The 11,850-nt window shown below is 43.2% G+C and overlaps 1 protein-coding gene across 7 annotated transcripts in view; it reads right to left on the bottom strand.

Annotated features, from left to right (window-relative positions):
- LOC103709816 overlaps positions 1-11,850 on the bottom strand; it is a 30,510-nt gene that overhangs the window by 6,767 nt on the left and 11,893 nt on the right. For 6 of the 7 annotated variants that reach the window (XM_008795322.4, XM_026805709.2, XM_008795318.4 and 3 more), the window contains exons 3-4: positions 1,524-1,723; positions 1,171-1,320 (exon numbers count right to left, since the gene is read on the bottom strand). In XM_008795322.4, coding sequence (XP_008793544.2) covers positions 1,171-1,320; positions 1,524-1,723 — 350 coding nt within the window. The remainder of the gene's footprint in view (positions 1-1,170; positions 1,321-1,523; positions 1,724-11,850) is intronic. The other variant, XM_026805712.2, reaches the window with a different exon arrangement.

The following is an 11,850-nucleotide window of genomic DNA, read 5'->3' as shown; positions in this document are numbered from 1 at the left end:
CCCCACTCGAGCCCGCGCGCAGGGGGGACGCATTTCCCCACTCGAGCCCGTGCCCCCGCGCGCGGGCATGCTGCCCCGGCCTCTCTTTTTATTCTCTTTTCTTTTTTTTCTCTTCTCCTCTTCTTCTTCCCGAGCCGTTCTCTTTTCTTCCCCTCTCTCCTCCTCTCTTCTCCTCTCTTTCCCCCCTTCTCCCGCGAGCAAGGGAGGTCTTCTTCCCCGCGAGGTGCTCGGAAGGAAAAAAGAGGCTCGGTAGTCTTCTTTCCCGCAAGAGAGGTCTTCTTCCCCCCTTCGACAGGTAGTTTTCTCCTCTTTCTCTTCTTCTTCCTCTTCTTCTTCCCCCTTCGACAGGTAGTCTTCTCCTCTTTCTCTTCTTCCTCTTCTTCTTTCCCGCAAAAGAGGTCTTCTTCCCTCCTTCGATAGAGGTCCGTCGTACCGATACCGATCGGCATACTGGTGGCGGCCCGAACCGGTACGTACCGATCCCGTACTAGTACGACAGTCGTACCAACCAATTTTCCAATGAAAAGCTTCCAGCACCGAATCCCACGTTGATTCGGTACCGGCCTCAGCCCAGACCGGCCGGTGCGGGCTGGTACGGCATACCCTGCTCTTAACCCAATCCACGCCTCGGTACCAGGTGCCGCACTGGTATCTTACTGGTTCGATACAGTACAGTTGGTACAATATAGTATGCACTTTAACCATTTTTCTTATTTTTTATCTCAGTACGCATCGATACACACCTCAGTACAGGACGGTATAGAGCCCATACAGATCCAAAATTGAGTTTAGTACCGATTTTCACCCAGTATAGTACATCCCATACCAGGCGGTATGAGGCGGTATAGCAGACCCTACCCTTAACCAACCCAAAAAACAACAACCCACACATCTAATGTCATTGTGGTGGATCAAACTCATTTTTGGAAAAGAGTCCAACTCTCCACCCATCTTCAAAAGTTGCAAATCAAGAATTTGATTAACATCTTAGTGTTTGATGTGTATCCAACGTGCCAATACATACTTGAGCTAGACATAAGTGTCCATGTAACATATATAAAAAATAATATATTTCATGTCTAGAAAGAAGAATATAGAGATGATGCAAAAATAATTTAAATAAACTATTATAAAAAGTCAATAGCTATCTAGTTACATCCGAATTCATACCTTGCTTCACACTCTGCACCAAAATGGCCTGTGATATACATAGAAGCCAGCCGATCCCAATTGACTAATGGTAAGAAAGATCTTATTTTTTCTGGTGTGATGTCAAGATCACTGCTTGATAGTGCAGACATTAAATTTGAATCTATATCACTGCAAAAGTTTAAATATATATATATATTTACATATATATATAGTTAAAAATGTCAAGCAATATAAACTTACAATCAAATCCAAATTGAAATTTTTCATAGCTCACTCAAGCAATAAATAAATTTTGCTGACAGGCCTTCTGCCAGCTTTCAGGTCATGTGATCAGTAATAAAAGAAATATAAACCTAAGCATTCTCACATACCTCTCACAATTCATCGAACTCAAAATAAGCATCTCTTGATATTGTTGCTTTATACCCTTCGCAAGTTTCTCCTTTTCCATGTTTGACCATTTTTGTTTTCTAAGTGAGAATGGGAAAGTCTTAAGTACCATCTTATATTTGGATACATGGGAGTTCTCAGCTGGGCCAAAAAATAAGGCAGGAACCTTTTTATAACTGGCCTGAAACAAATCAAATCCTGTCAGTTGATGCAAGTGTATTTCATCAACTTCTAAATAAGGCAATCTCAAACCTTAAGAAAAAATGAAAGCACTAAAAACCAACACAGCGAGCCTGTAGAATGGTGCCATGACATTCTGTAGGCAAACATGCAAGAATATGTAACCATCTACCTAAGATGTTTGCTGCTCATGTGGCTACAACCAAGACATCTACAACTGCAGATGAGATTATTGCAGCAATTCCAGAAGCATGCAAAGGATAATTTACAATTATAACAGTAGAAAATATTGTACATAATATACACACACACCGCATTTGTTGCATGTTTTTACAGTTTTTCAAAAAATCTGACAAGAACCAATGACCAGGGCATCTATTATGTGCTAGAATCAAAATGCATGAACATCAAAAGGTCCAATTCATCTACAAGGATGAACACATTAACAGATAAAGTTTTCCAGCCATCTCATGCAGTTGTGCATTGGTGAGTAGAGCACTTGGTCCTTACCTCAAGGTTCATAAACAAATCTGAAGCCTCATCTTACAAGAGTTATTACAAATTATACAAGGGAAAAAGATCCAAAATAGTATTAATATCCTCAAAAAGATCATGAGAAAAGATGTCCAAATAAAATAAAGAATACACAATCTAACAGAAGGTACAGACTTTTTTCTTTCTGTGTGCGCTTTAATCTTTTTCTCTTTTTTTTCCTTTACTTTTCTTGTCAAGGAGGTCAGTTCTACTACCTGATCTTCCCCCGTAAAATTTTTAATCTGTCATAAGGCAAAAGTGAGGCACCAATTTGTAGATGAATGTCAAGTAAAGACTCATAAAGGACAAGCACCTAAAGTTCTCCTCTAAAAAGGAAACCATTTCAATATGGATTGAAAAAAATACTTCCCAGTATTGATTACCTAGAGTGAATTTGAAAACTTATAATTTTTTCTACTACACTTCCCACCAAACAGAATGCTCCAGTAAATTCCCAAGCTTTCTTCAGACTTAAAGGAAGCAAATAATGGCAAAGATCACAATAATAACCAAAACCTCACAAAAATTATGACACTATATCTGACATACTCATCCTCCAATCAGCAGAGAGATCACCTTTGCCTCCCCCAATCTATCAGTATATCTTGGTCCGTGCTTGCAAATGATACACTTTCTTATTTGTTGCAGATGTCGTTGGTTTCCTTTCCAAGAAGAAATACTGCATGTGGCTATAGTTTCCATCGCTAAAAGGTAAAAATTTCATGCCATTGTTAAACATGGCAACATATGTAAAAGCAAAGATCAGTATTGTCACTGCAGAACTCTTCAAATTTCTCTGATCAAAGCATCAGAGAGGCAAAGCAGCAATAGGATTTTGTACCATACATAGAACTCCCTACATGACAATGTCAAAAAATTGGTGATCCTAAGTAATCATTCATCATACTGTATAATCTTGTCAGTTTTGGTACTTCAACCAGAAGCATCCGTTATTAACCTAAAAAGTAAACCTCCAAACATTCTTTGCATATATCAGTCTACTGCCTCAGGAATATACATTTGACCCCAGATTTCTCATAATGATGCTCCAACTATTCATAATTTCTAAAAACAATGCATTGCTTTAACCAATTAAAGAGATTTAGACGTCAAGTTGTGGAAATCATCAAATGGCTGGATATTAGAACAGAAACTGTAAATTCCATAGATATCCTGAATCTCAGCCAAGATTTAGATGTCAATATTTATAGTAAAGTTTCAGCAGTCATCAATGACTGAATATTAAAACAGAAAACGCAAATTTTATAGATATCCTCAATCAGTTGTAATCAAATCAAATCCAGTTTTTCCATTTCCCCTGTTTGCTTTCCATCAATTCATAGCAGTTCAAGATCTCACTGATTTAAATCTCAGAGTTTATTTTGCCTTTTTGCTTACAATTAATCAGTTTACAGCCTTGCACAAAATAAAGTCTAGTAGTCTACTAACCAACATCAGAACAAGGTCATCAGGCCTCCAATGTCATATAGCATGCAGCAATTACAGAGTAAAAGTTGCAGCTTCAAAACAAAGAAAACAACAAATGAGTACGATTAAATGAACAATGACAAACAGCTAGAATAAATTACACCAAATGACATATTAAAGGTTACAAGCATCATAGAATCTTACATGGCTCACAAGGCCTACAATGAGAACAGAATAAATTACAACCAATGACATATTAAAGGTTACAGCTTCACAGAATCTAACATGATTTACAATGCCTACAATGACAAATAGCTAGAATAAATTACATCAAATGACATATTAAAGGTTGCAGATTCACAGAATATAACATGACTCATGAGGCCTTATTTGTGCTCCTTCTCCCTAATTGTTAACATAAAAGAAAGAAATTAAAAGAAGTTGCTTGAGAAACTATAAAAAGGAAATAGAGACCAGAAAAGCAAGGAAAGTTATAGCTGAAAAAGAACAAAATAAATATTTAGATCAAGAAAGATCAGTTCTTCCTGAGTTTTCGAACATAATTATCAGTTGCTGAGGGTGCTGTGCCAGATCAGAACATCAATGCACCAATCAGCAGTAATAGTAGTGTTTGCATGAATTGCCTCGAGACTATTGTACGTTCTTTCCAGATATCCAGGGTTTCTTATTTAACAAAACGATCACATAACTGTTTAAATGATCAATCAGGTCATCTCCCTGAGGGAATGAGCCAATTCTCAAAAGCAGATACATATATGAACACACAGAAGTGAACTCTTGGACTTGTACTAAATAAGGAGTCCAGATGTCTTTGCTCATCAGCAGATAAAGCACTCGAAAACATCTAAACTGTTTTTCTCTTAATTCCATTGACTATAACGCTCATTTCCTTCATGCTAAAAGGCTTTTAATCACACAGCTTGCACACTAACATGCAATGAACTGTTGCTTTTTACATTCATCATTTTCTCACTAGCCAATACTTACAAGCAAATACAAAAGACCCCTCCCAGGGATCCATCACTTTCTCATATTAGTGGTTGATGTAAAAGATCCCCTCACACCTTTGATTGGCTAAATAGTATTGAAAAATCTCTATATTCCATTAAATAGCTTGATTTTTAATTTTGTACATGAACATCTACATTAAATGTCCATCCACTTCGACTAAAGTCCACGTCCCCATATTTAATCCACATATCCTTGTCATTAATCCACATCCATTTGAAATAAGAATTTTCATCCTCAGAATAATCATGAATCTTGAGGAGAACATGTAAACAAGTCTAGAAAGTTCTGGAATATTGGACTTATAACCAAAAGGGTTGTGACACTGTGTTTTATGTTAAATCAGATGGTTTAGACCTAAAACAATCTATGAAAGTAGACCTAGTTAATTTGATGATGAAAACAGGAAATCTGTTGATTGAGATTTGCAAAGCAAAAAAGACAAGCATATGTCTGACGATCCTAATGCCACTGAATTTTTCGATCAGAAATCCATCAAATGTCAAATGAATCAATATTATAATGAGATGAGAAATACCCTCATACACAGAACAATAACAACAATGAGGAAAAGAAAATGAAACAAACCACACCAACAAAGACTAGGAACAGGATAAAAGAAAAGCAAATGATCCTAAAGATACTTGATCTTAGGGCTGCTAATAGATCAGATTAACTAAGAATCCAAATCAAGCAGATGCTATATAAATTAGCTTGAACAAAATTTGAAATAGAGCAAGCAGTGTCAATATCTAAGGACTTAAGCCCTTTGCTAAACAAGGAAAAGTCCGGGATGGATATGATTAGGTCCGTAGCAGCTTGGTATCGTGAAACCTTTCAGTTCGTAATATGGTGAAGTAACCCAGTCGATGTGTCCTGTCTTACTGATGGGGACATCAGCTAGGTCCCCATTTTATTTGCATATTTGCTTATTGTTATTTCTGGGTTTATTTGTGTTTAGGGATTTATTTGTGGTTTATTTTATTCTGGGCTTATTTTCATTTTAGGGCTTATTTGTGGGGAATTATTTTATGTAAGGGGTTTATTTTAATTGTTCTTATGTGGCCCTATTTAAAGGGAACTTGTAAGCTGATTAGGGTTTAATGCAGAATTAAAGAACTCCTTTTCCCCACGTCTCCTCTTCTTCTCTTCTCCTCCCTTCTTCTTCTTCTCTTCTTCTTCCTCCTTCTCTTCTCCTCTTCTCCTGCTTTCATCTTAAAGTTAGTCCGGCATCAACTTGGTATCAGAGCAAGGCTGGTTTTGCCTCTGCTGCCAAAGCCCCGATCCAACAACAGCCCTCCTTCCCCATTAGTTCTCACAGTGCTTCAAGGAGAACAGGGCCTTCCCTCTGTCAGCCTGTTCAAAAAAAAAAAAAAAGATCGTTCTTTCGGTTTTCACAAAAAGGGGACAAAGGGATCAACCCTGATTCACCGAGCTTCTCTCGGTTCCTCTCCTTCCCTCTGTCAGCTTCACACACAAAAAAAAAAAGGAAGCTCCCCTGTGGCCGAGCAGTTCCACTGTGCCCCTCCCTGCCGCAACCACCTCTTTCCATCAGATTCCCCGGAGGCCTCCCTGCAGCGCCACCTCTGGCCCTCCACCGGAGCCTGCAACCGACGCCGCCACCACCTCTGCCGCGTCTTCACCGTCGTGCCACCACCGGTGTATGGCCGAGCGTCGCCGGATTCCGGGATTTCTGTGGCCGCACGAGTATTACGCCGTACGTCGACCACGGACACCGGAGCGCGTTGAAGGACCGCGTGTGACTCCCGCTGCCGGAAAGAGGAAGAGCGTCGTCGATCTGTTTGCCACCTTGTCCCTCGGCACTGTCGACGCACCCGCCGACCACCGCGCGCAAGATTCCGGCCGCCACCACGACCAGCCGCCGCCTGTTGCCGCCGACAACGGAGTCTCCGTCGCCGTTCAGTTCGGCCGCTCCGCAACCACCGCCGAAGCGGCCGGAACGCCCTCCCGAGTCGATCGGGAGGTTGAAGAAGGAGTTACGGTAACGGGTAAGTTCTAAACCCGTTACCCCAAACCCGATAGCCCGGTTCACATCCGGTAAGTTAAAAAAAAAAAAAAAATCCCTTCGGATCACGTGACCTGCACGTGTTCCTAAAAAAAAAAAAAAAAAAAAAAAAACTAACCTCTGTTCTGCCGAAGAGGAAACCCTAGGGTTTCCACCGCCTCCTTCGCCGCCGTCGCCGAGCTCCGCCTGCAGCGCCACCACCGACCGTTCCGCCGTTTCCTCCTCGCCGCCTCTGCCGTGCCGTTTCTGCCGCCGACGCCATTTCCTCCGTCACCCGAGCCCGCGCCGCCCCTGTGCCCGTGCCGCTCGTGTCGCTGCGCCGTCGCCGCCTCCGCCCGTGCCGCTTCCTGCCGCCGCCGAGATCCGCCATCGCCTGAACCCCTCCGCTACGCCGCCCGAACCAGCTGCGACGCCGTTGGGCAGCTAACACACCACCCGAGTCCGTCCGCTTCCTCCGATTGTCATCGTCTCTCCCTCCACTGAGCCACGCCACCACGCCCCGCCGCTACGCCCACCTCCGCTTGCCGCTGCACCAGACCACCGCCTCCACCTTTCCCCTTTTCTCTCTAGTCCACCACGCCCCGCCGCTACGCCCACCTCCGCTTGCCGCTGCACCAGACCACCGCCTCCACCTTTCCCCTTTTCTCTCCACTCCCCTTTCGGTCCCAGTTTTCTCCTTCACTCGAGCTCCATCGCGCCCGATCCACTGAGCCACCTGCGGCCCAACTGACTGCAGGGCCCGCCACTGATTCCCGATCCACCGTAGCACCTGCGGCCCAACTGACTGCAGGGCCCGCCACTGATTCAAGGATCAACTCACAAGCCTTCCTCATTTACAGGCCCGCTAGCCACACCATACAGTATACCCCAAAGTTGACAGGTTCAGCAGGCCCCCAGTTGCTGTAACGCGACCAGATTCACGCCATTTGACGACCCGACTCACTGCGTCCCGACCGTCGCCCCAGCCCACGAGTACCTGATTCTGATTGGCTGTATCCGCCACAGGTAATAGGTTCTTCCTCCCTTGGACTTGCTTATTTAAATATGTTCTAGTTCTCTTGCATGACAGCCCTGTTTTGAAACTTATTTTCTTGTCAAACTGCAAAACCTAGAACATTTTTCACCACACCTGTCCTACCTACCAATTAAATCTAAATATTAAATTAGCACACCTTAGTGTCAGGACATCATCAACATCCATAGATCAGATTACTTTCAAACTTTGTATGACTGTAAAACGTGTTTGCAACCTAACTTCTTATAGTGACTAATTTTCTACTTTAATTCTGAAATAACCAAAGTACAAATTAGTAAAATTTAATTTTAAGTTATTTTTGTGAAAAAAAATTGCTGATTTCCGAATTCATAGTAGGTTGCATTAGTGGGTTGCATCAGTAGGTTGTCCTGCATTACCTTTGGACAATTAGGGTTCATTAGTAGTATTGCATATCATATCACCAATTAGAGTAGCTCCTGTATGCCCACCCGTAGTGGTAGAGAGTACCTCCTCACTGACTCTCAGACCCCTTCATCCACCATGGACCCCAGAGTCATACAAGATATTCTGGAACAATTAGCTGCAATACGAGCTGATAACGACGAATTCAAACGTGAGATCCGTGCTCAAATACAACACCTTAGGCCTCCGGAACCATCATCCCCAATCGCAGCTTACCCCGAGTTTGGTTTGACCACACCGCCGGCAGCTTTTCCCCATCCCCCTAGGAACCAACATCATCCTGATCACCAGCGCGATCTTGACGAGAGACTACTTCGTACCGTGCGAGTAGAAGCCCCCACATTTGCTGGTCAATTAGAGCCGAGCGTGTACCTTGATTGGAGAGCAGCCATGGATAATTATTTTGAGTGGTACGATATGACTGAAGATAGAAAAGTACGGTTTGCCAAAATGAAGCTTATTGGGCAAGCTCACTGGTACTGGCATAACGTTGAACATCGGCGTGAGACCCAGAGGCTTCCACGCATCACCACGTGGGAGGATATGAAAGAGAAACTGAATGAGAAGTATCTGCCATTCTCTTACCGACAACGCCTTATGGATAGGTGGCAGAAACTAACTCAAGGAACTTCAACTGTTGCCGATTACATTGCACAATTTGAGGAGTTTCACATGAGGTGTGGTGTAATCGAAGAGGAGACTGTTACTCTTTCTAGGTTTCGGGCAGGACTCCGCGAGGAGATCCAGAAAGAATTGATCCTCCGAGAGATTACTACCCTTGGCCAGGCATACCAATTGGCTCAAGATGTGGATAGTTTTTTACGAGTCCCTGTGGTGAGACGTACCGACTCTCGGTTCGTACCCCCAGGAGCCCGACCTAATCAAAGCCATCTCCCACAACCCAGACCACTCTCCAACCATCCTTCACAGCCCGGTTCTAGCCAAATACCGACTAGGACGTTCCCGGTGCCTGTTCAAAGTACATCAACTGATAAAGGAAAAGGCATATTAGGGTCCAACCCGCCCTTACGAAACCAAACCCAGTGTTTCAGGTGCCAAAAGTTTGGCCATATTGCGTCCCAATGTAATGCCAAGACTTATTTAATGACTGAACTGGAAGCAGGAACCCAGGATACTGAATGTGTTGAAGAAGTCTATGAACCAAACATTGAGGATTTTGTAGATGACTTTGGAGACGAAAAGACCGGGTTAGAGTTTGTTCAGACTGAACACCAAAATGAGCCCACTGATAGGAATGACCAAAACCATAGGCTCCATGTGGTGAGGTGCACACTAGCCCAAACAAAGACCGAACAAGACTGGCGAAGAACCTCTCTATTTTATACACTCATTAAGATCAATGGTAAAACATGCAAAATCTTATTTGATAGCGGGAGTTGCATCAATGCCATTGCATCTGGAGTTGTTTCTCGCCTTGGCCTAAAATCTACCCCTCATCCTAATCCATATAAAGTAGCCTGGGTAGATAAGACGTCCATTTCGATTTCAGAAAGATGCCTTGTCCCGATTCAATTCTTATCTTATAAAGACGAGATTTGGTGCGACTGCCTTCCGATGGACGTAGGTCAACTCATCTTAGGAAGACCTTGGTTATACGATAGGGACGTCACACTTCATGGTCGGTCAAATTCGTGTAGTTTTATGTTCCAGGGTCGGAAAATTATATTGAATTCATTGCCTCCTAGAGAGCCCGTACCTGAGAAGAAGGGTGCTACACCACAAAAGGAAGAGTCACTCCACATCATTACTTCGAAAGAGGTAATGAAAGATATCGAAAGCCATTCACCTGTGTTCGCCCTTGTGGCCAGAGTTATTAATGTGGAGTCAAATGTCGAACACCCGGCCGCCGTAGTTCCTCTGTTGGAGGAGTTTCAATCTGTCTTCCCGACTGATCTTCCAGAGGCACTCCCTCCAATGCGTGATATCCAGCACGTAATTGATCTCATTCCTGGAGCGTCACTGCCAAATCTTCCCCACCATAGACTCAATCCAAACGAGCACACTGAATTGAAACGCCAAGTTGACGAACTCGTCACTCGAGGGTATATTCGTGAGAGCTTGAGTCCATGTGCTGTACCTGCACTCCTCACTCCCAAGAAAGATGGCTCTTGGAGGATGTGCGTAGATAGCCGTGCTATCAATAAAATCACAGTAAAGTATCGTTTTCCCATTCCTAGGTTGGACGACCTTTTAGACTATATGTCTGGTGCTACAGTTTTTTCCAAGATCGACCTAAAGAGTGGGTACCACCAGATTCGGATTCGTCCTGGGGATGAATGGAAAACAGCATTCAAAACCAAAGATGGACTCTACGAATGGTTAGTAATGCCTTTCGGATTAACAAATGCTCCAAGTACTTTTATGAGGGTGATGACACAGATCTTTCGACCTTTCTTGAACAAATTTGTCGTTGTATACTTTGATGACATCCTCATTTATAGTCAAACTCAAGAGCTCCATCTTTCACACCTACGGCAGGTTTGTGAAGTCTTGCAGAGAGAAAGCTTCTTTGCAAACCCTAAGAAATGTGCCTTCCTGACTGATCACGTCATTTTCTTAGGGTTCATAGTATCTTCCAAGGGTGTCTCCGCTGATCCAGAAAAAGTAAGCGCGATAGTCGATTGGCCTGAGCCCAAGACCTTAGCCGAAGTACGTAGTTTTCATGGTCTGGCTACTTTCTATCGTCGCTTCATTAGGAATTTTAGTTCAATAATGTCTCCTATCACAGATTGCATGAAGAAAGGAGACTTTATCTGGACTAAGTCGGCATCCCAAGCATTTAAAGATATTAAGCATAGGATGACCGAAGCACCTGTCTTGCGGCTCCCTGATTTCACTAAGGTATTCGAGGTCGCATGTGATGCCTCTGGCGTTGGCATAGGTGGTGTGTTAAGCCAAGAAGGTCACCCTGTCGCGTTCTTTAGCGAAAAGTTAAGTGACGGCAGGTTGCGTTATTCCACCTATGATAAGGAATTCTATGCGGTAGTGCAAACTTTGCGACATTGGCGACACTATTTGCTACCGCAAGAATTTGTCCTGTATTCAGACCATGAGGCTTTAAAGTATCTCAATTCTCAAAAGAAATTAAACTTTCGACATGGCCGATGGATTGAGTTTCTACAAGCCTATACTTTTGTGCTGAAACATAAAGCTGGAGTTGAGAATAAGGCTGCTGATGCGCTCAGTCGACGGATCTTCCTCCTATCCATGATGAGCACTGAAGTAATTGGTTTTGAAAGGATCAGGGAACAATATACCACCTGTCCCGATTTTAGTAATGTATACCTGACCTTACGAGATGGAGTAGAGAGAGAGCACGATGATTTCTTTTTACACGATGATTATCTCTTTCGCTCCGACCGATTGTGTATTCCTCGAACTTCTTTGAGAGAATTTCTAGTATGGGAAGTACATGCTGGAGGACTGTCTGGGCATTTCGGGAGAGACAAAACCATTGAGATGGTGGAAAGACGTTTCTTCTGGCCGAGTCTCAAGAGAGACGTGGCCAAGATCGTCGCTCAGTGTCGCACATGTCAATTAGCCAAACAACGTAAACAGAACACTGGGCTTTACACTCCACTACCAGTTCCTGATTGTCCGTGGCAAGATGTTAGCATGGATTTTGTGTTAG

This window comes from Phoenix dactylifera, chromosome 16, assembly GCF_009389715.1.
Source record: "Phoenix dactylifera cultivar Barhee BC4 chromosome 16, palm_55x_up_171113_PBpolish2nd_filt_p, whole genome shotgun sequence".
NCBI lineage: Eukaryota > Viridiplantae > Streptophyta > Magnoliopsida > Arecales > Arecaceae > Phoenix > Phoenix dactylifera.
This window is presented reverse-complemented; position numbering and strand designations above follow the sequence as displayed.